This window comes from Hyla sarda, chromosome 5 (assembly GCF_029499605.1).
Source record: "Hyla sarda isolate aHylSar1 chromosome 5, aHylSar1.hap1, whole genome shotgun sequence".
NCBI lineage: Eukaryota > Metazoa > Chordata > Amphibia > Anura > Hylidae > Hyla > Hyla sarda.
The window spans coordinates 364,096,382-364,121,980 of NC_079193.1; the positions used below are offsets into that span (position 1 = coordinate 364,096,382).

The 25,599-nt window shown below is 38.7% G+C and overlaps 1 protein-coding gene across 4 annotated transcripts in view; it reads right to left on the reverse strand.

Annotated features, from left to right (window-relative positions):
• Positions 1–25,599, reverse strand: part of ADCY8 (adenylate cyclase 8) — a 318,781-nt gene that overhangs the window by 116,090 nt on the left and 177,092 nt on the right. For all 4 annotated transcript variants that reach the window (XM_056522765.1, XM_056522766.1, XM_056522764.1 and 1 more), the window contains 3 exons: positions 19,559–19,686; positions 15,479–15,637; positions 13,330–13,600 (listed from right to left, as the gene is read on the reverse strand). In XM_056522765.1, coding sequence (XP_056378740.1) covers positions 13,330–13,600; positions 15,479–15,637; positions 19,559–19,686 — 558 coding nt within the window. The remainder of the gene's footprint in view (positions 1–13,329; positions 13,601–15,478; positions 15,638–19,558; positions 19,687–25,599) is intronic.

A 25,599-nucleotide genomic window follows, 5' to 3' on the forward strand; every position in this document is an offset into this window, starting at 1 on the left:
AGCAGATATTATATGAGGAGAAGATATAGTATAAGAAGCAGATATTATATGAGGAGAATATATAATAGAAGAAGCAGATATTATATGAGGAGAATATATAATAGAAGAAGCAGATTTTATATGAGGAGAATATATAATAGAAGAAGCAGATATTATATGAGGAGATATATGAGAAGAAGCAGATTTTATATGAGGAGAATATATAATAGAAGAAGCAGATTTTATATGAGGAGAATATATAATAGAAGAAGCAGATATTATATGAGGAGATATATGAGAAGAAGCAGATATTATATGAGGAGAAGATATAGTATAAGAAGCAGATAATATATGAGGAGAAAATATAAAAGAAGAAGCAGATATTATATGAGGGGAATATATAGTATAAGAAGCAGATATTATATGAGGAGAATATATGAGAAGAAGTAGATATTATATGAGGAGATATATGAGAAGAAGCAGATATTATATGAGGAGATATATGAGAAGAAGAAGATATTATATGAGGAGATATATGAGAAGAAGAAGATATTATATGAGGAGAATATATGAGAAGAAGCAGATATTATATGAGGAGAAGATATAGTATAAGAAGCAGATATTATATGAGGAGATATATGAGAAGAAGCAGATATTATATGAGGAGATATATGAGAAGAAGAAGATATTATATGAGGAGATATATGAGAAGAAGAAGATATTATATGAGGAGAATAAATGAGAAGAAGCAGATATTATATGAGGAGATATATGAGAAGAAGCAGATATTATATGAGGAGATATATGAGAAGAAGAAGATATTATATGAGGAGATATATGAGAAGAAGAAGATATTATATGAGGAGAATATATGAGAAGAAGCAGATATTATATGAGGAGAAGATATAGTATAAGAAGCAGATATTATATGAGGAGATATATGAGAAGAAGCAGATATTATATGAGGAGAAGATATAGTATAAGAAGCAGATAATATATGAGGAGAAGATATAGTAGAAGAAGCAGATATTATATGAGGAGATATATAAAAGAAGAAGCAGATATTATATGAGGGGAATATATAGTATAAGAAGCAGATATTATATGAGGAGAATATATGAGAAGAAGTAGATATTATATGAGGAGATATATGAGAAGAAGCAGATATTATATGAGGAGATATATGAGAAGAAGCAGATATTATATGAGGAGATATAGTATAAGAAGCAGATATATGAGGAGAAGATACAGTAAAATTAGCAGATATTATATGAGGAGATATATGAGAAGAAGCAGATATTATATGAGGAGATATATGAGAAGAAGCAGATATTATATGAGGAGATATATAAGAAGAAGCAGATATTATATGAGGAGATATATGAGAAGAAGCAGATATTATATGAGGAGATATATAAGAAGAAGCAGATATTATATGAGGAGATATATAAAAGAAGAAGCAGATATTATATGAGGATATATATGAGAAGAAGCAGATATTATATGAGAAGAAGATATAGTATAAGAAGCAGATATTATATGAGGAGAATATATAATAGAAGAAACAGATATTATATGAGGAGAATATATAGTATAAGAAGCAGATATTATATGAGGAGAATATATAGTATAAGAAGCAGATATTATATGAGGAGAATATATAATAGAAGAAGCAGATATTATATGAGGAGAATATATAGTATAAGAAGCAGATATTATATGAGGAGAATATATAATAGAAGAAACAGATATTATATGAGGAGAATATATAGTATAAGAAGCAGATATTATATGAGGAGATATATGATAAGAAGCAGATATTATATGAGGAGATATATGAGAAGAAGCAGATAATATATGAGGAGATATATGAGAAGAAGCAGATAATATATGAGGGGAAGATATAGTATAAGAAGCAGATATTATATGAGGAGAAGATATAATAGAAGAAGATATTATATGAGGAGATATAGTATAAGAAGCAGATATTATATGAGGAGAAGATATAATAGAAGAAGATATTATATGAGGAGATATAGTATAAGAAGCAGATATTATATGAGGAGAAGATATAATAGAAGAAGATATTATATGAGGAGATATATGAGAAGAAGCAGATATTATATGAGGAGAAGATATAGTATAAGAAGCAGATAATATATGAGGAGAAAATATAAAAGAAGAAGCAGATATTATATGAGGGGAATATATAGTATAAGAAGCAGATATTATATGAGGAGAATATATGAGAAGAAGTAGATATTATATGAGGAGATATATGAGAAGAAGCAGATATTATATGAGGAGATATATGAGAAGAAGAAGATATTATATGAGGAGATATATGAGAAGAAGAAGATATTATATGAGGAGAATATATGAGAAGAAGCAGATATTATATGAGGAGAAGATATAGTATAAGAAGCAGATATTATATGAGGAGATATATGAGAAGAAGCAGATATTATATGAGGAGATATATGAGAAGAAGAAGATATTATATGAGGAGATATATGAGAAGAAGAAGATATTATATGAGGAGAATAAATGAGAAGAAGCAGATATTATATGAGGAGATATATGAGAAGAAGCAGATATTATATGAGGAGATATATGAGAAGAAGAAGATATTATATGAGGAGATATATGAGAAGAAGAAGATATTATATGAGGAGAATATATGAGAAGAAGCAGATATTATATGAGGAGAAGATATAGTATAAGAAGCAGATATTATATGAGGAGATATATGAGAAGAAGCAGATATTATATGAGGAGAAGATATAGTATAAGAAGCAGATAATATATGAGGAGAAGATATAGTAGAAGAAGCAGATATTATATGAGGAGATATATAAAAGAAGAAGCAGATATTATATGAGGGGAATATATAGTATAAGAAGCAGATATTATATGAGGAGAATATATGAGAAGAAGTAGATATTATATGAGGAGATATATGAGAAGAAGCAGATATTATATGAGGAGATATATGAGAAGAAGCAGATATTATATGAGGAGATATAGTATAAGAAGCAGATATATGAGGAGAAGATACAGTAAAATTAGCAGATATTATATGAGGAGATATATGAGAAGAAGCAGATATTATATGAGAAGAAGCAGATATTATATGAGGAGATATATAAGAAGAAGCAGATATTATATGAGGAGATATATGAGAAGAAGCAGATATTATATGAGGAGATATATAAGAAGAAGCAGATATTATATGAGGAGATATATAAAAGAAGAAGCAGATATTATATGAGGATATATATGAGAAGAAGCAGATATTATATGAGAAGAAGATATAGTATAAGAAGCAGATATTATATGAGGAGAATATATAATAGAAGAAACAGATATTATATGAGGAGAATATATAGTATAAGAAGCAGATATTATATGAGGAGAATATATAGTATAAGAAGCAGATATTATATGAGGAGAATATATAATAGAAGAAGCAGATATTATATGAGGAGAATATATAGTATAAGAAGCAGATATTATATGAGGAGAATATATAATAGAAGAAACAGATATTATATGAGGAGAATATATAGTATAAGAAGCAGATATTATATGAGGAGATATATGATAAGAAGCAGATATTATATGAGGAGATATATGAGAAGAAGCAGATAATATATGAGGAGATATATGAGAAGAAGCAGATAATATATGAGGGGAAGATATAGTATAAGAAGCAGATATTATATGAGGAGAAGATATAATAGAAGAAGATATTATATGAGGAGATATAGTATAAGAAGCAGATATTATATGAGGAGAAGATATAATAGAAGAAGATATTATATGAGGAGATATAGTATAAGAAGCAGATATTATATGAGGAGAAGATATAATAGAAGAAGATATTATATGAGGAGATATATGAGAAGAAGCAGATATTATATGAGAAGAAGATATAGTATAAGAAGCAGATATTATATGAGGAGAATATATATAGTGTTGCTCGCGAATATTTGCAATTCGAATTTTATTCACGAATATCGCATATTTGCGAATTCACGAATATTCGCAAATATAGCACTATATATTCGCAATTACGAATATTCGTTTTTTTTGTTTTTTTTTTACAGTACACATCACAGTGATCACCCCTCTCTGCTTCCAGCTTGTGTGGTGTAAAGAAGGCTCTAATACTACTGTGTGAGACTGGTGTGCGAATTTTCGCATATTAGAATTTTCGCATATGTGAAAATATGCCACGAATATTGCGAATATGCGAATTTAGTGAATATTTGATGAATATTCGCCCTTATATTCGCGAAATATCGTGAATTCGAATATGGCCTATGCCGCTCAACACTAAATATATAATAGAAGAAGATATTATATGAGGAGATATATGAGAAGAAGAAGATATTATATGAGGAGAAGATACTGTATAGTATAAGAAGCAGATATTATAAGGATAACATTTTGTATAAGAAGCAAATGGGGGAGAGACGGAGAAAAACAGCAACCTGAACTTACACATTATTTAAAAAAAATGATAAAATAAACAAATAAAATGAGGCAGGGGGAAGATGTCTGGACCCTGTAGATTCTAATAGGCATTTCAGGAAAGTCAAGTGGGGGGGTTGGGGGTGTCCCTCAAAATTGCACAATTTTGCCACTCTGAAATAAAATCTGTGGGAATATTTCCACAAGGAAAGTTACTTGAGTGGAGAAACATCTTCAAGTTTTGGAACGTGTCCAGCCTGTGGCTGTTAGGGCATGCTGGGAGTTGTAGTTTTGCAACAGCTGGAGAGCCACAGGTTGGAAATAACAAGTGACCTTAAGGATGTGTTTCCTAACTAGGCTGCCCCCAGCTGTTGCAAAACTACAACTCCCAGCATGCCCGGGCAGCCAACAGCTGTGACCATTAAAGTGGTCCATAAAAAAATATTTAGCTGCCTTTTTCCACAAGCAGCGCCACATCTATCCACAGGTGATGTGTGGTATTGCAGATGATCCCCCCCCCAGACTGGATGAGATCTGTAACATTACTGTTTTTCCAACACTGAGCTAAACAGAAAACGGTTTTCTTCATGAATTCGCTCGACTATTACAATGGACATCATTACAATTATAAAATACACGACAGAAAAAACAATTGGCAAAAATAACATGCAACAATAAACAGGAGGCAGAACATCACAGCGGGCAGCATGCAGGCAACACAGCAATACAGGAGGCAGCAGGCCATGCACCGGGCGCAAGAGCAAAGGAACGGGGACCCCTATGTATATCCTATATACAGAACTGTCATGGAGGAAGACTACGGGGAATGACGGGACCGGAACTATTACTACTCAGATATTCCTATCCTCAGTTATTCAAATAATCACCACTGGCATCAAGGAAACAAACAATACAATAAAGTAACCTCAGTGTCTTATGAGCATGGATATACAATATAGTGCTGCAATACATCTCACATCTATCTCATATTTATCTATCTCATATCTATCTGTCTATGTCATATCTATCTATCTATCTCATATCTATCTATCTCATATCTATCTATCTGATATCTATCTATCTATCTCATATCTATCTATCTATCTATCTATCTATATCATATCTATCTCACATCTATCTATATCATATCTATCTATCTATCTCATATCTCTCTATCTCATATCTATCTATCTATCTATCTCATATCTATCTATCTCATATCTATATATCTATCTCATATCTATCTATCTATCTCATATCTATCTATCTATCTATCTATCTCACATCTATCTATCTATCTATCTATCTCATATCTATCTATCTCATATCTATCTATCTATCTCACATCTATCTATCTATATCATATCTATCTATCTCATATCTATCTATCTATCTCATATCTATCTATCTATCTATCTATCTATCTATCAGAATACCACTGGGGTTGACCCCTTTTAGTATGTTTATAGCAGTGACCATACATATCACTGTGCCTGCTGCTTGCGTGCAGTACATCCATCTAGCGCCATCTTATGGACAGGGGACGGACAGCATAATAATGGGGGATCAGTTTGGGGCGGACTTGTATCAATCCTAATATTAGGGTCACAGTGAAGTAATGATACACTAGTCACTGACTATAAGAGTTATTGTGGTCTGCTATAAACATGCTAAAACGTGGTCAACACCATTAAAACAAATGTGACTCAAGATAAAGTAGACAATAAAATAGACAGTTAGGCGTCTATACCTTTTACACAAGTCTGTATATTACTGCTGAAGGGACATAACATGAAGGAGAAACACGTGAAACAAGTGAGAGGATAGAAGGAGGTGACAGTAGAAAGAGAAGATAGAAAGGGGAGAGACAGACATGTGGTGTTCTCTTCTGGTATGATGAAGAATTGTTGGTGATAAAGTTACCGAAAAGTACAATAGAGATTGATACAACAAAAGAAAAATATAAAGTGTCATGAGAAAATGCAGCCGGAGACTGAACCTTATGACTTCTGTGGATTCGGACAACTATCTTATGTGTATGGGGGGTCTGCTGACTGTAAAATGTAAACAACTACCAACAGAGGAGTGTGGCAACAGCTTATACCCCTCTCCCCATTGGGAACACATGCACGCTCATATAAGCAGAGTGGCCGGCATTTATCATTGTAGGTGTAAGTGAAGCATTTATCATTGTAGGTGTAAGTGAAGCATTTATCATTGTAGGTGTAAGTGAAGCATTTATCATTGTAGGTGTAAGTGAAGCATTTATCATTGTAGGTGTAAGTGAAGCATTTATCATTGTAGGTGTAAGTGAAGCATTTATCATTGTAGGTGTAAGTGAAGCATTTATCATTGTAGGTGTAAGTGAAGCATTTATCATTGTAGGTGTAAGTGAAGCATTTATCATTGTAGGTGTAAGTGAAGCATTTATCATTGTAGGTGTAAGTGAAGCATTTATCATTGTAGGTGTAAGTGAAGCATTTTTCTACACCTTTTTTTTGTGTGCTGGTAATGTGTAGGAGCGCCAAATTTATGAAATGGTCACAGAGCATTAGATACATTTTGTGCAGGTCACATTTTCTGAAATTTCTCTCTTCAAATACACCATAAAGCTAAGCTAAGTCTGGGCTGGTGTAGTTTTAGAGACATTTCAGTGGCTTTGCGCCTTTTTTGCGCCTTTTCACAAAAAGGTGCAGTTCATAAAACCCTTCCATATCATGTGTATTGCCAAAATCAATGGATTACAACTCAAAATCAGCAGAAATGTGTAAACAAAAAGTGCAAAAAAGGCGCAAATAAACCCTGATTGCGCCTTTTGTAGACGCAAAAAACTGTCTAAAGACAATGATAAATGTCAGCCAGTGTGCATACATGGGAACAAGAGGAGGAACGACTGCTGAATGAGCATTCAGTCCACTGCTAGTGAGAGTGTATGAGAACCTTATGAGGGGAATGGACAGTAAAAAGATATGATGAAGAGAAGATACAAAACGTGGTGAAGATACTGCAGGAGGAGAAGGAACAATGACAAGAAGAATAAAGAAAGAGAAGAAAATGGAACAATAACTATTTAAAAACAAAATAGAAGATAAAAATATAACAGGATGCAAATATAGGAAAGGAAGATAAAATACAGCAGGATGGAAAGTGTGATATAAGAAGACAAGTAGAATAATCAGGTATTGTATGAGGAGAAGATATAGTATAAGAAGCAGATATATGAGGGGTAGACATACACTGCTCAAAAACTAAAGATAACACTAAGATAACACGTCCTAGATATGAATGAATGAACTAATCGTATTAAATACTTTCGTCTTTACATACTTGAATGCGCTGACAACAAAATCACACAAAAATGATCAATGGAAATCAAATGTATGAACCCCTGGAGGTCTGGATATGGAGTCACACTCAAAATCACAGTGGAAAACCCCACTACAGGCTGATCCAACTTTATGTAATGTCCTTAATACAAGTCACAATGAGGCTCAGTAGTGTGTGTGGCCTCCACGTGCCCGTATGACCTCCCTACAATGCCTGGGCATGATCCTGATGAGGTGGAGGATGGTCTCCTGAGGGATGTCCTCCCAGACCTAGACTAAAGCATCCGCCAACTCCTGGACAGTCTGTGGTGGATGGAGCGAGACGTCCCAGATGTGCTCAATCGGATCCAGGTCTGGGGAACGGGCGGCCAGTCCATAGCATCAATGCCTTCCTCTTGTGGGAACTGCTGACACACTCCAGCCACATGAGGTCTAGCATTGTCTTGTATTAGGAGGAACCCAGGGCCAACCGTACCAGCATATGGTCTCACAAGGGGTCTGAAGATCTCATCTCGGTACCTAATGGCAGTCAGGCTACCTCTGGCAAGCACATGGAGGGCTGTGCGGCCCCCCAAAGAAATGCCACCCCACACCATTACTAACCCACCAGCAAACCGGTCACGCTGGAGGATGTTGCAGGCAGCAGAACGTTCTCCACAGCATCTCCAGACTCTGTCACGTCTGTCATGTGCTCAGTGTGAACCTGCTTTCATCTGTGAAGAGCACAGGGCGCCAGTGGCGAATTTGCCAATCTTGGTGATCTCTGGCAAATGACAAACATCCTGCACGGTGTTGGGCTGTAAGCTCAACCCCCACCTGTGGATGTCGGACCCTCATACCACCCTCATGGAGTCTGTTTCTGACCGTTTGAGTGAACACATGCACATTTGTGGCCTGCTGGAGGTCATTTTGCAGGGCTCTGGCAGTGCTCCTCCTGCTCCTCCTTGCCCAAAGGTGGAGGTAGCGGTCCTGCTGCTGGGTTGTTGCACTCCTACGGCCTCCTCCACGTCTCCTGATGTACTTGCCTGTCTCCTGGTAGCTCCTCCATGCTCTGGACACTACGCTGACAGACGCAGCAAACCTTCTTGCCACAGCTCGCATTGATGTGCCATCCTGGATGAGCTGCGCTACCTGAGCCACTTGTGTGGGTTGTAGACTCCGTCTCATACTACCACTAGAGTGAAAGCACCGCCAGAATTCAAAAGTGACCAAAACATCAGCCAGGAAGCATATTAACTGAGAAGTGGTCTGTGGTCACCACCTGCAGAACCACTCCTTTATTGGGGTGTCTTGCTAATTGCCTATAATTTCCACCTGTTGTCTGTTCCATGTGAAATTGATTGTCAATCAGTGTTGCTTCCTGAGTGGACAGTGGGATCTCACACAAGTGTCAGTGACTTGGAGTTACATTGTGTTGTTTAAGTGTTCACTTTATTTTTTTGAGCAGTGTATTAGAAAAAGCAGATATTATATGAGGGGAGGATATAGTATAAGAAGCAGATATTATATGAGGAGAATATATAATAGAAGAAGCAGATATTATATGAGGAGATATACGAGAAGAAGCAGATATTATATGAGGAGATATATGAGAAGAAGCAGATATTATATGAGGGGAAGATATAGTATAAGAAGCAGATATTATATGAGGGGAAGATATAGTATAAGAAGCAGATATTATATGAGGGGAAGATATAGTATAAGAAGCAGATATTATATGAGGGGAAGATATAGTATAAGAAGCAGATATTATATGAGGGGAAGATATAGTAGAAGAAGCAGATATTATATGAGGAGAATATATAATAGAAGAAGCAGATATTATATGAGGAGAAGATTTAGTATAAGAAGCAGATATTATATGAGGAGAAGATACTGTATAGTATAAGAAGCAGATATTATATGAGGAGAATATATAGTATAAGAAGCAGATATTATATGAGAAGAAGATATAGTATAAGAAGCAGATATTATATGAGGGGAGGATATAGTATAAGAAGCAGATATTATATGAGGAGAATATATAATAGAAGAAGCAGATATTATATGAGGAGAATATATAATAGAAGAAGCAGATATTATATGAGGAGAATATATAATAGAAGAAGCAGATATTATTTGAGAAGATATAGTATAAGAAGCAGATATTATATGAGGAGATATACGAGAAGAAGAAGATATTATATGAGGGGAAGATATAGTAAAAGACGCAGATATATGAGGAGATATATGAGAAGAAGCAGATATTATATGAGGAGATATACAAGAAGAAGCAGATAATATATGAGGAGATATATGAGGAGAAGCAGATATTATATGAGGAGATATACGACAAGAAGCAGATATTATATGAGGAGATATATAAGAAGAAGCAGATATTATATGAGGAGATATACAAGAAGAAGCAGATATATGAGGAGATATACAAGAAGAAGCAGATATTATATGAGGAGATACACAAGAAGAAGCAGATATTATATGAGGAGAAGATACACAAGAAGAAGCAGATAATATCTGAGGAGATATATAAGAAGAAGCAGATATTATATGAGGAGATACACAAGAAGAAGCAGATAATATCTGAGGAGATATATGAGAAGAAGCAGATATTATATGTGGAGATATATGAGAAGAAGCAGATATTATATGAGGAGATATATAAGAAGAAGCAGATATTATATGAGGAGATATATGAGAAGAAGCAGATATTATATGAGGAGATATACAAGAAGAAGCAGATATTATATGAGGAGATATACAAGAAGAAGCAGATATTATATGAGGAGATACACAAGAAGAAGCAGATATATGAGGAGATATACAAGAAGAAGCAGATATTATATGAAGAGATACACAAGAAGAAGCAGATATTATATGAGGAGAAGATACACAAGAAGAAGCAGATAATATCTGAGGAGATATATAAGAAGAAGCAGATATTATATGAGGAGATACACAAGAAGAAGCAGATAATATCTGAGGAGATATATGAGAAGAAGCAGATATTATATGTGGAGATATATGAGAAGAAGCAGATATTATATGAGGAGATATATAAGAAGAAGCAGATATTATATGAGGAGATATATGAGAAGAAGCAGATATTATATGAGGAGATATATGAGAAGAAGCAGATATTATATGAGGAGATATACAAGAAGAAGCAGATATTATATGAGGAGATATATAAGAAGAAGCAGATATTATATGAGGAGATATATAAGAAGAAGCAGATATTATATGAGGAGATATATGAGAAGAAGCAGATATTATATGAGGAGATATATGAGAAGAAGCAGATATTATATGAGGAGATATATAAGAAGAAGCAGATATTATATGAGGAGATATATGAGAAGAAGCAGATATTATATGAGGAGATATACAAGAAGAAGCAGATATTATATGAGGAGATATATAAGAAGAAGCAGATATTATATGAGGAGATATATGAGAAGAAGCAGATATTATATGAGGAGATATATGAGAAGAAGCAGATATTATATGAGGAGATATAGTAACAGAATCTGATATTCTATAAAAAAGAGATACAACAGAAGAGTAGAACTTAGTAGGAAGGTTGGCAGTGGAAGGAGTAGATAGATATTTAAGTGAATCTTTTCTAGAAAGGTTGTGACTTAAATGTGATAACCGATACCATGTGTTCATATACCATGGGTTTTTTTTGTCATGTTTTTAGATTCAGAGATATTAAAGCCCAATAATGTTTTATACTAACTTCCTCTAAAACATAAAATGTGGAAACAAAACTATTAGTTATCTATAGAATCCCATCCATTAGGGTTAATATGATTTAACACAAGTTACGTTCAGTAACCGCAGACAATGCCATATCGGCAGGGTCATTGGTCTTCTCTGTTGGTAGATGACACATCTATCCCTGTAAATGAAAAAAAATAAAAATTTCCCAGCACTCACCAACCTTCAAGCAAATTGTTGTTTTTATTTCATATCCTTAGTAAAACAGGATGCGTTTCGGCATCAAGCCTTCCTCTGCTGTTAATATGATCCCACGCTGGCGTCCAGGACGCCTGCGTGGGATCAGATTAACAGCAGAGGAAGACTTGATGCCGAAACGTGTCCTGTTCTACTAAGGATATGAGATAAAAAACTATTTGCTTGAAGGTTGGTGAGTGCTGGGACCCTTTTTTTTTTCTACTATGCATTGACCTATACACGTGCACCGCTATATGCAGAAGTGCCAACCTTCGTGTGATCAGATTAACAGCAGAGGAAGGCTTGATGCCAAAATGCGTCCTGTTCTACTAAGGATATTAAATTAAAAAAAAACTATTTGCTTGAAGGTCGGTGAGTGCTGGGACCTTTTTTTCTACTATGCATTGACCTATCCCAGTGCACCACTATATGTAGGAGTGCTGACCTGCTTCTGATCAGATTAACAGCAGAGGAAGGCTTGATGCCGAAATGTGTCCTGTTCTACTAAGGATATTAAATAAAAAAAACTATTTGTTTGATGGTTGGTGAGTGCTGGGACCTTTTTTTTTCTACTATGCATTGACCTATCCACGTGCACCACTAAATGTAGAAGTGCCGACCTCTGTGTGATCAGATTAACAGCAGAGGATGGCTTGATGCCGAAATACGTCGTGTTCTACTAAGGATATTAAATAAAAAAAACTATTTGCTTGATGGTTGGTGAGTGCTGGGACCTTTTTTTTCTCTACTATGCATTGACCTATCCACGTGCACCACTATATGTAGAAGTGTCGACCTCTGTGTGATCAGATTAACAGCAGAGGATGGCTTGATGCCGAAACGCGTCCTGTTCTACTAAGGATATTAAATAAAATAACTATTTGTTTGATGGTTGGTGAGTGCTGGGACCTTTTTTTTTCTACTATGCATTGACCTATCCACGTGCACCACTTCATGCAGAAGTGCCGACCTCCACTTATTCTATCCCATGCAAATGGACAGGAGGCTATTCTCTACTTGAGCGCCTTGATAGCAAACAATGATACTTTTCACATTCTCCCCTCAGCACTGTTCCCCATGGGTATGGTTTTTCCCATAGCATGGCTTCATTTGTTTTCGTATGCAATTTTCATGAATATGCTAATGGATGCATAATGAGGTTTCCTTTCCTGGAGCATTAATCTAGAATATGGGTCTTTTAGTTCATGCATCATTGCATGCACTTTGCATATCCAGCGTATAATACACACCTGCCTTAAGTGAGGAGAGGGCGGAAAGCACCATGAGGACCATTTATACACAATACGACTTGGTTGATCCTACATTCAGTCAATTCGGCCGATCGTCCCATAACATTTTTATTTAATCCCTTTTCAAATCATATGGAGATTTCATTTTGATAGGTTTGGCATTTCCTTCAAATGATACATTCGGTAGGTTAATTTTGCCCTCGAGAGGGTTTGCATAATCATTTGAAGTTTCATGTTAGAGAAAAGGTTAAAGACGGTTGCGTTCCCTCTGAGGCTTTCATTACTGGGGTCCACTCAAGCATGCTTTATACTTGTTGACGTTAGATTAAGTTTTGACTTACATTCTGCTTGCCCACAATGTTATCGAAGGGAAGTTCCGGGCTCCAGGAACCCTCCGTAAAAGTTGCTCCACTGTTTCTCCTGTCTGCCGGACTCACGGACTCTTTCACTATGTCTTCCGGGAGTGTTAGGAGGTTCTCCTCCGGTTGCTTTATCAGGTAGGTTTCGATATTATGTTTCCTTAAAAATTCATTTCTTTCCTTGCCGTGTCCTTCTTCTACATTATAATCCCCATTAAGGCAGTCAAGAGAAGCTTTTGAAATATGAATTCTCCTTTAAAGTGAAAATAAAGGAAATACTTTAAATTAATAAGTGTATGTGGAAGACTGAAAAGTATACAGAAGAGAATATAAAAAGGAGTCGACTCATGAAGACAATCCCTGTCTCTATGAAAAGAAGTGGAAAGCTCCCAGTGGACTTAAAGGGGTACTCCGGTGGAAAAAAATATTACATTTTATTAAATCAACTGGTGCCAGAAAGTTAAAGGGGTTATCCAGGAAAAAACTTTTTTATATATATATCAACTGGCTCCAGAAAGTTAAACAGATTTGTAAATTACTTCTATTAAAAAATCTTAATCATTTCAGTACTTATGAGCTTCTGAAGTTAAGGTTGTTCTTTTCTGTCTAAGTGCTCTCTGATGACACGTGTCTTGGGAAACGCCCAGTTTAGAAGAGGTTTGCTATGGGGATTTGCTTCTAAACTGGGCGTTTCCCGAGACAGGTGTCATCAGAGAGCACTTAGACAGAAAAGAACAACCTTAACTTCAGAAGCTCATAAGTCCTGAAAGGATTAAGATTTTTTAATAGAAGTATTTTACAAATCTGTTTAACTTTCTGGAGCCAGTTGATATATAAAAAAAAGTTTTTTTCCTGGAATACCCCTTTAAACAGATTTGTAAATGACTTCTATTAAAAAATATTTACCCTTCCAGCACTTTTTAGTAGCTGTATGCTACAGAGGAAATTATTTTCTTTTTGAATTTCTTTTTTGTCTTGTCCACACTGCTCTCTGCTGACACCTCTGTCCATGTCAGGAACTGTCCAGAGCATCATAGGTTTGCTATGGGGATTTTCTCCTGCTCTGGACAGTTCCTGATACGGGCATCAGGTGTCAGCAGAGAGCACTGTGGACAAGACAAAAAATAAATTCAAAAAGAAAAGAATTTCCTCTGTAGCATACAGCTGCTAAAAAGTACTGGAAGGGTAAAGATTTTTTTTAATAGAAGTCATTTACAAATCTGTTTAACTTTCTGGCACCAGTTGATTAAAATAATAATAATGTTTTCCAGTGGAGTACAGTAGGGGCGTTTCAGCGCCGCAGCCTAGGCTGTGAGCGCCTGCGCACAATGAACTGCTCCTCTGCTCAGAGAGTTATGGGAAATGTAGTCTCTATGACATGGCTGCTAACTGCTTCGGACGGCAATTACCGGAGAACGGCTCGACCGATTTGGACAAATGAGGTATCATTAGAAAGGTCTTTCAAAGAGGTATCAGTTGAGGTAAACTTTTTTTTTAAAAGTACCAGCGCTGCAGATGTCCTTTAACACCACCATTAGATACTAGTGCCCCTGCCATTGTTATGGGTCAGTTACATTTCAACCTTCTTGTTTGCCAACACTGAAGCACCGAGGGAGGCTACATTCCTATTCCAGTTTTCACCCCCCAATAAAACAGGAACATATCACCCTGGAATATTCTGTTCTTTGGTTTGTACACCCTTGTTGACCTACAAGGATGTACAAAGACACCTAGAATGTAGGGGTCCTTTAAAGGTGTACTCCGCTGCTCAGCGTTTGGAACAAACTGTTCCGAATGCTGGAGCCAGCGCCGGGAGCTCGTGACATCATAACCCCGCCATGACACCCCGCCCCCTCAATGCAAGCCTATGGGAGGGGGCGTGACGGCAGTCACGTCCCCTCCCATAGACTTGCATTGAGGGGGCGGAGTGTGACGTCATGAGGGGAGGGGCTATGACATCACTAGATCCCGGCTCCAGTGTTTGGAACAGTTTGTTCCAAATGCTGAGCAGCGGGGTACCCCTTTAATAGAAGTTTCCATAGAGAGACCTCCTAATACTGGTTTGTACCACCTCAATTCATGGCAGGAACGGTCTACAGCTTTGATTGTTAGAAATAAATGAACCTCTTACCCTGGTATTCCACCTGATTCCAATTTATTTGCAATATCCACATCCCAGGACCACACATCGAATTGCCATTTCCTAAGACCCAGCACTCCACATAAAACCGATCCGGAGTGGATCCCAATCCTCATGTCAATGTCGTGCTTCGTTCTTGATCGGACATATCTGTAATTCAAGAGATACACGAAATAAATCATTGAGAAAAGAGTCATGAAAATTGTTTTACATATCGCTTACACCCGAATACTAGCAAACCAAACCAAGAACAGTCCTGCTCATTCTATGGTCCCAAAAACAAGCCTGTCCAGAAGAAATTGGCAGAAATGTTGGGACTGTTGTTGGTCATTTATGAGATTTACAGACATCAGTCAAGTACATGAAGGTTTGTACCAACTCTGGTACCAAGGGGGAAGCCTCCAGAAACTGAAGTCTTCTTCTTCTGTCTAGAAGCAGACATCAGAATGTCATCACTATACAGATGGATAGAAACAGGTAATAAAATCAAACTTGTTTATTTAAGACCAAGATGCATGGGGGCGCTATGTTGTGAAGGGCGCAGTAGTTGGGTTCTGTTCTTATCGTAATAAATGTTATTGACCAAACTCTGGAGTGCATACAACAACCTCTATTCTATTACATTTCTCAGACACGTGCACTTGGCGGTCACATAATAAACAAGCCACAGTCTCGTCTACAACAGTCCTCACATCTTAAGAGGCTGTGCTCTCCGCCTGAGCTCTTAGCTCCAGGCTAGCCTCAAGCCTACTGAGCTCCAGATCTCAGTCCACAGACTTTATAGTAGACTGCCTCTTGCTGACAACAGCATACAGTCTGTTACTCATTCAGAACATATATTGTGAGCCTTTCCCTTCTTGTGAAGCCTCATCTTTCTTGCTCATAGAGGTTTAGGGATGGACGGACTAGAGACTAACCATCGCCAGAGTTTAGGTTGGTCACTTTCTGGGGACTGTCACTAGCGGCCTACCTCTGCAGTCCGTCTAGTTTCTGGGTTTTCATCTCTCCCAGGGAATTCTCTGAAAACTTCCTGACATAGACCCCTATCTATTCTAGCCTCCCTTTAAAGGGGTACTCCGCCCCTAGACATCTTACCCCTATCCAAAGTATAGGGGATAAGAATTCTGATCGCGGGGGTCCCCCACAATCTACCTGCTGCACCTGGCATTTGTTTAGAGCGTCAGGTGCAACGCCGGAGGCTCGTGACATCACGGCGTGACGGCAAAATAGTGCAACCTATATCTATTTTTAAATCCAAATTAAACACTAAAATCTAACTTTTGAGATCCTCACATCAGCATTCAAATATGTGCAGAGCCAACCACGAGAAGAGTTATTATCACCCCGTGAACGTCAACAGGATGACTCTTTTCCCCGGATTATAGCTACATACGATGATCACTCAGCAGAAATCTATGGGATCATCCAAAAAAATTGGTCCATTCTCCATGCTGATCCCCTCCTTGATAGGGTGATATCTCCCCGACCGTTAATAACGTATCGGAAGGGTCGCAGCCTTCAGGACAGACTAGTTCACAGCCATTATACTCGCCTGATTCCACCAGGATCGTGGCTAGAAAGACGCATCTGTAGCAATTTTCCATGTAGCGGCTGCACGGCATGCCCCTTTATGGCCAGAACTAAACGGGTCATAAGCTCATCTACAGGTGCTAGTTTTGATATCAGAGATGTTGGAAATTGTAGAACAAAAGGGGTAGTGTATCTTTGTCAGTGCAGCTGCCCTCTCGACTATATTGGCAAAACAATACGGGAGTTTCGGAGGCGCATATGTGAACATCTTAATGATATTAAACACCAACGCCCGACCCCGATAGCCAGACATCTGCGGGAAAAGCATAATAGTGATCCCAAATGCCTGAAATTCTCTATTATAGAAGTCGTGCGCCCCTCTCCACGAGGTGGGGATTTTGACAAAAGGAAACACGATGGATACACCGTTTCAAATCAACTACCCCTAGGGGGATGAATGAGGTGTTATCCTTCGCATGTTTGCTATAGAACTGACGTCATCTCCATGATTCTTGACTGTATCCCTTGGTGATTAATAAACTAAATCATAAGCTTCTTCTCCATATCAAGGGTAAAAAAGTTTTCACAAACCTAGCCATTAATTATTAGCACAAAAATGTGCAGTTGTCCCATATCTCTCTGGAGCATTGTGTCCAGATAAATCTTTGGTCATATGCAGTGATTTTTTTATATAAAGATATTTGCCCTCATATGCATAGCCTCGGTGTCTTATTAATAACAGTGGCAGTTATCAATATAAAGAATAAGCAATTCAGTCCTATTTAGGATGTAAGATATCCATATCTGATCCCCCTATTTCGTTTTTACCTTTTTTTACACTGTGTCTCTCAATATACTTAATTCCATTCTTGAATTTTTTCTAAGTGTCATTTTCACCCTAATGCACATGTCTAGACACTTAGACGCTGTGAGAGTATCGGCAGTTCTGTCGGGCGCATGCGCGTGATTAAACCTATCATAGTCACCTTCATGCGCTTGCGCAGCTCAGTAGCGTTGTAGGCGAGAGCGGGGCGGACATCTGACGGTACGCGCAAGCGTACTTCCGATACCCACGGTCATGTGGTCCAGATGGATCACATGACCGATACCCGGAAGTAATCCGGCTACACACACGGACGCCTAGGATTATACAAAGAAGGTAAGGATTCCTCCTTGCAAGTATAAGGCGGTCCGGAGTGAGATTGAGAGACGCTGATTGGTTAGAGCCTCCAGTCAGTCTATCGCCTTTTGATTGATGATAGGCTGGGGCTGACTGGGACTCAGTATATAAGTATGGCTGGCACCACATCACAGCATGGCAGCGGGATCACTGGTCACCTTATCTCTGCCCCTACTGACCATCATGGTGGACAACCCTGGTCCTAATTTCATCCAATGCCCTTCATTGTCCCCTGACGACTAGGGCAAGAAACGCGTCGGGACACGGCTGGGATACAACCCCTTTTACCGTTTACTTCATTTATGGTCCAGATAAGTTAAACTGCTCTGCCTCCTCATTCATGTTTTTTGCGATCCTACTGTCGCCTCTGTTATATATCACAGTTAATCTATGTATTTTATGATTTTCTCTATCGCCTGTATGCTATATCACAGCACTAACTATGATTAATGTGTCATAGCTCTGTCAAATGTGTATCTATAAGGCCTAATTGGGTATACCTCAAACACCCCTTTATTAAAGGGGCCCAGGATTAAGTGATATATCTTAGATTAGCTGTGTGAGATAATATAATATCCTACCAGCACTGGTACTACATATACAGGTCAACTCAGCTGGACCTATACCATAGGTGGCACCCTTATGATTGTGGTGACAGTAGGTCATGTCTATCCTTCTCCTATCCAAAGAGACAGATAGCCAATTCTAGTGAGACAAAGAGCCTCCTTGTGGTCTATAGTACAGGGTAAGGCCAGTTCATTCAGGGGTAGGTTCCTGTACGGGGCCGTCCTTTTTAGGGCGATCACTCCGTCTAGGCTTAGGGGTAGTTGGAGGGACCTAGATAAAGGGCAAGCAGGTAGTGGCCGCTATCCATAGGCCAATACTCCCTTAGGCCCTTCCCCCCCCCCCCCCCCGACACCCTACCCTACTCCCCATCCTATCCTTTAGCAACTATTTAATGGACCATTTATTGTAAGTCTCCTGATTGGTGGGAGCAACTGGGTTTCCGATACTACATCATTAATGGCCCGTATTAAGCCAATACAATCATGTATCGGGACCATGTATTTTAAACAAATGTTGGTCTGAGTTTACTCTTATTTTTGATTTTTTGCTTTAAAGTTAAGGAACAATCAAAGTTAGATTTTAGTGTTTAATTTGGATTTAAAACTTTTTGGTTTTGACACTAACTGTATCCAAGATTCAGTGATAAACCTATATCTATATCCAATATGCTGAAATACACAAAAAACATAATACCGCCAGCCGGGGAAGTGAATTGTTACCAAACATTAGAATTTTTAGTTGTGAAAACAAATTTCACCTTATACCCAAAGCCAGAAAAAGAAAAGAACAATTACCTAATAGTCTTGATCATGCTGAGTCCCATTTCAACGCAACAATGAGCGTGGTCCTGCCGCGGCTCCGGAAGGCCGGACACGCAATAATAGCAATCCCCCAGGATCTTGATTCTAAGGCAGTGATGTTCCTGAAATAAACAAGAATTTAAAAAAGTGATACTATGATGAAATAAATGCAAACATTCTCTACAGGATAAGAAATTCTTACTTTAAATACATTTCAAATCAATCATATTCATATTATCTTTCACATCTCAGGCATAAGGATTAACTGGTTTAGGATTCCCAAATTTCAAATTTCTTATATATTTTTTTTATATATATTTTGTAAATGTTTCACATATTTAATTACATTTCTGAAAAGCTATAATAAAAACATATTATGAGCTTAGCATGTGATATGCAGGATATGTACAATAAGGCAATTAGATGTACAGTATTAAAGGGGAACTCCAGAGGAAAACAAGTGGAAAACAAATGTTTTAAAATCAACTGGTGCCAGAAAGTTATACAGATTTTTAAATCACTTCTATATAAAGATCTTAATCATTCCAGTTTTTGCTGTATGCTCCACAGGAAGTTGTGTAGTTGTCAGAACCTATAGGGTTAAAAGGTTCTGACAGGTTCTTTGTTGTTTTTTGTTGCTGGGTTACGCCCGGCTGTCTGGACTGGTCAGCTGGCCTTGGTTGGAGCCCCTGTTCTGGCTCCATATAAGCTGGCAGTCTACTCCCAGTCTTTGCCTGCTAAAGAGCTCAGTTTGTATTCCTAGCTAGCTTTCTACTGTATCTGTAATATCTGGCATTTTGACCCTCCGCTCTCTGACTCTTCTCTGGTATTAGCGATTTTGAACTTTGATTATTCATGGTTTTTGACACGGATAGTGGACTTTGACTTATTGTGTGAGTGTGTTAGTTTTGCTTCTGTTAGTCTGTCTGTTCCCTACTGTACCTTAACCTGTGTCTGTATTATTGTATTTTATTATTTTGACAGTTGACTCCCCTCACTTGTCTAGAGAGGGACTGTTACTGTGGTTACGGACCCGTTGCCTAGGGCGGGTACGTAAGTAGGCATGGATATGGGAGTGGGCGAGAATAGTGTGCACTCCTTCCATGCCCAATCGTGACATAGTTCTTTCCAGTCTGACCGCAGTGCTCTCTGCTGACAGCTCTTTCTGCGTCTGGAACTGTCCAGAGTTAAAACAAATCCCAAAAGAAAATCTCTCCTGCTCCGGATAGTTCCTGACACAGACAGAGGTGTGAGCAGAGAGCACTGTGGTCAGATTGGAAAGAACTACACGACTTCCTCTGTTGTATATCCATAGTATACAGCAGCTGATAAGTACCGGAAGGGTTAACATTTTTATATAGAAGTTATTTACAAATCTGTTTAACTTTCTGGTACCAGTTGATTTTTTTCCACCAGAGTACCCCTTTAATATTCATGTTACCCGCAGAGGCATAGCATGAAGGCTTCTATGTTTTGGTGTCCAAATGATTCACTGCAGTGTTTGTGGAAGTTGTATGAAGTTTCACCTACACCACAATGTAGCCTTTGTTGATATTACATAGAACAGATAGGTTATATGTCATCATCCCATACAAAATAAACCCTAGTGACAAGTGATTGGTTGTAAAGTTGCCTCCAAATGGGGTCGTCTTCTGCTAGCACACCTGGGCCTATCATTCTGTCAGAGCCAGGGTCCACCAGAGGATCTTGTGATACTTTGGTGGGATAGTCCAAACTGAGCTTCAACTATTGAATCATTCCCTGGCCCCAATGCAAAATATCTCTCTCTCTCATATCTATCTCATATCTATCTATCTATCTATCTATCTCATATCTATCTATCTATCTATCTCATATCTATCTATGTATCTCATATCTATCTTTCTCATATATATCTATATCTGTTTATCTATCTATCTCATATCTTTCTATCTATCTCATATCTATCTATCTCATATTTATCTCATATCTATCTATATCTATTTATCTATCTCATATCTATCTATCTATAAACAGGAGAATACAGCAGCACACTGCAAGCACAAAGATACAGACAAAACATGAAATGCTATACAGCTATAGTGCAAAAAATGAAAAAAATGAAAAAGTGAGGTACTTAGCTCACAATTTGGCGGCCAAATAGTTTGGACCATTCCACCACGGTAAGGTGACCTCATTGGGACGGACCATACACTGTGAATATGCCTCTGTGTAATCAGTTTAACAGGAATTGCAAGGTCTGAGATGTCCAGCACCTTATACACACCTAATAGAGGTGGGTGGGGTGCAGGAGCCAACATGGAGGTAGCCACTCCCCCACCTTGCAATGCCTGTTAAACTGATTACACAGAGGCATATTCACAGTGTAGGGTCCGTCCCAATGAGGTCACCTTACCGTGGTGGGATGGTCCAAACTATTTGGCCGCCAAATTGTGAGCTAAATACCTCACTTTTTCATTTTTTGCACTATAGCTGTATAGCATTTCATGTTTTATCTGTATCTTTGTGCTAGCAGTGTGCTGCTGTATTCTCCTGTTTATGTATATTCAGCCTGGCAGCGTGCACCTGTATGCCAGGTCCATGCTGTAGTTCTGATATCAGTAGTGCTGGCCAACTTATCCTTGTTTATCTATCTATCTATCTCATATCTATCTATCTCCTATCTATCTATCGCATATCTATCTATCTCCTATCTATCTATCGCATATCTATCTCCTATCTTTCTATCTATCTATCTATCTCATATCTATCTATCTCCTATCTATCTATCTATCTATCTATCTATCTCCTATCTATCTATCTCATATCTATCGCATATCTATCTATCTCATATCTATATATCTATCTGTCTCATATCTATCTATCTATCTTTCTCATATCTATCTATCCATCCATTTATCTCATATCTATCTATCTCATATCTATCTATCTCATATCTATCTATCTATCTATCTATCTATCTATCTATCTCATATCTATATATCTATCTGTCTCATATCTATCTATCTATCTTTCTCATATCTATCTATCCATCCATTTATCTCATATCTATCTATCTCATATCTATCTATCTCATATCTATCTATTTATCTCATATCTATCTATATATCTCATATCTGACATGATCAATAAAGATTTTTAAAAGCATGAGAAACGTGAATTGCCTTTATTCTTTCTGGCCAATGTATTTCCTGTGTCCTGGCACATTTGGTTGACCTGCTCTATCGCTGCACCAAAAACGGGACATCGTATGTGTATATATATATGTATATAGCCTAAACATTTAATTTATATCCCAGGCACCATTTTAAAGGGGTACTCCACTGGAAAACATGTTTTTAAATCAACTGGTGCCAGAAAGTTAAACAGATTTGTAAATTACTTCTATTAAAAAATCTTAATCCTTCCAGTACTTATCAGCTGCTGTATGCTCCACAGGAAGTTCTTTTCTTTTTGAATTTCCTTTCTGCCTGACCACAGTGCTCTCTGCTGACACGTCTATCCATTTTAGGAACTGTCCAGAGTAGGAGCAAATCCCCATAGAAAACCTCTCCTACTCTGGACAGTTTCTGACATGGAGTTGTCAGCAGAGAGCACTGTGGTCAGGCAGAAAGGAAATTCAAAAAGAAAAGAACTTCCTGTGGATCGTAACAGCAGCTGATAAGTACTGGAAGGATTAAGATTTTTTGATAGAAATAATTTACAAATCTGTTTAACTTTCTGGCACCAGTTGATTTAAGAAAAAAATGTTTTCCACTGGAGTACCCCTTTAATCTAAATTTATTTCCCCGTTGACACTTCTCTCCTACAGATCATTACATTGTAATATTTAGAAAAATACAAAATTATATTAAAAAAAAGCCTAGGATCCCATACAGCGATGAATCCATTTCAGCTGTGACTGATCGGCTTAATGATGCCGACCGGCAGGAATATATCATTTATTTGCCGCAATAAGGAGATAAACAGCGAATCTCCCGACGTGACGACCGAAGCCGAGGGAGCCATCTGTAATGATAACAGTAAATTGACTACAAGAGGCGCAATGTGCACAAAACCATTAGGAGAATTATTTGTTCTGTGGAAAACAAACTTATTTAACTAAAAGGGATGATAATTAGGAAAGCTTCATTAATAACACAATTAAAAAATAATAAAGAAAAAAAACACACAAAAAAGGCAATTCGGCTTCTTTAATTCCTCGTGCGGTATGTGTTTTATATAGAATGCCAATGAGGACATGAATATACAGTAAGGAGAGACAAGGCAAGGTGAGGTAACAAGGAGGGGGCAAACATGGGAAGAACATAGAAAGAACACCTTAGCAGGATACTAACAGGCTGGGAACCTACTGCACAGGGTCTCATGGCAGGGAAAGGATCTGGGTGTGCACATTGGACCTTTAAAGGGGTTCTCCGGTGCTTAGACCTCTTATCTTGCACGCGGCACCCCGTTTGTAATCAGTCCCCGAAGCGTGTTCGCTCCGGGTCTGATTACCGACAACCACAGGGCCGGCGGCATGTGACGTCACGCCTCCGCCCCCGTGTGACGTCACGCTCCGCCCCTCAATACAAGCCTACGGGAGGAGGCGTGATTGCTATCACGCCCCCTCCCGTAGGCTTGCATTGAGGGGCGGAGCGTGACGTCACACGGGGGTGGAGGCGTGACGTCACACGCCGCCGGCCCTGTGGTCGTCAGTAATTAGACCCGGAGCGAACACGCTCCGGGGACTGATTACAAACGGGGTGCCGCGTGCAAGATCCCGGTGGTCCCCAGCGGCGGGACTCCCGCGATCAGGCATCTTATCCCCTATCCTTTGGATAGGGGATAAGATGTCTAAGCACCGGAGAACCCCTTTAAATGGGCACTGTCAGAATCAAAAATGATTTAAATGCTGTACATCTTAGCGAAACATTAACCTTTCTAATGTACTTCATAAAATGCTTAAAGGGGTACTCCGCCCCTAGACATCTTATCCCCTATCCAAAGGATAGGGGATAAGATGTCAGATCGCGGGGGTCCTGCTGCTGGGGACCCCCGAGATCTCCGCTGCAGCACCCACCTCAACAGCTTGTGGCAATGCTGGAGGCTTCGGATCCCGACCACGCGAGCGAAACGTCACGACTCCGCCCCCGTGTGACGTCACGCCCCGTCCCCTCAATGCAAGTCTATGGGAGGGGGCGTGACGGCCGTCACGCCCCCTCCCATAAACTTGCATTGAGGGGACGGGGCGTGACGTCACACAGGGGGCGGAGCATTGACGTCACGCTCTTCCGCTCCCTTGCATAGGGGATAAGATGTCTAGGGGCGGAGTACCCCTTTAATCTCCTTTTTATAGAAATCATGGCTTATGAAAAGACCACTAAAACATGATCCTGTCCGGCTGCAGCATCATCTTTGTCTCCAGCTCAAGCTCAGGCTGGGACAAATTCCAATATGTGAGGGCAGGACTAGCATTCCTCTGTGCTCACTCTTGTTCTATCAGACTTCAGCATAAACACAGAAAAGAGGGGGTTACAGAGCAGCCTGCAGTGATTGGATAAAGAGACAAAGCACAGCACAGCAGACTCAGGAAGAAAGTGAATGCACGGCGATTGAGGGCGGGCTCAATGCTTGCCTCGGGCACACCCCTTACTAAGCAGTAGATGCCAGAATGTGTGAGCAGTAGAACAGAGGGATTTGTGAACCAAATACAGAAGCTAGACACATAAAAAAAGTGTAAAGCATCTGCATGACCTAGTGAGTAACATACAGAAGCATTATTTTTTTTCAGCGATATAGGGTGCCCGCGTACCATACGGGCAGAGCTGGCAGCAAAGGCAAGTGCATGGGTATGACAGCGAGGAAGAGTGTGGAAAGTAGCAGGTGGAGCAAAGGTAACCAATCCGAAGTTTCCATGGTGGAACCGGACTGCCAGCAATATGTTACCAGAAGAGCTGCCTTTGGAGAAACGCCCCCCCCTCGGTTAAAGGAAATATGCCGCAAAAACAATTTATCCCTTATCCACAGGATAGGGGATAAGTGTCTGACCATAG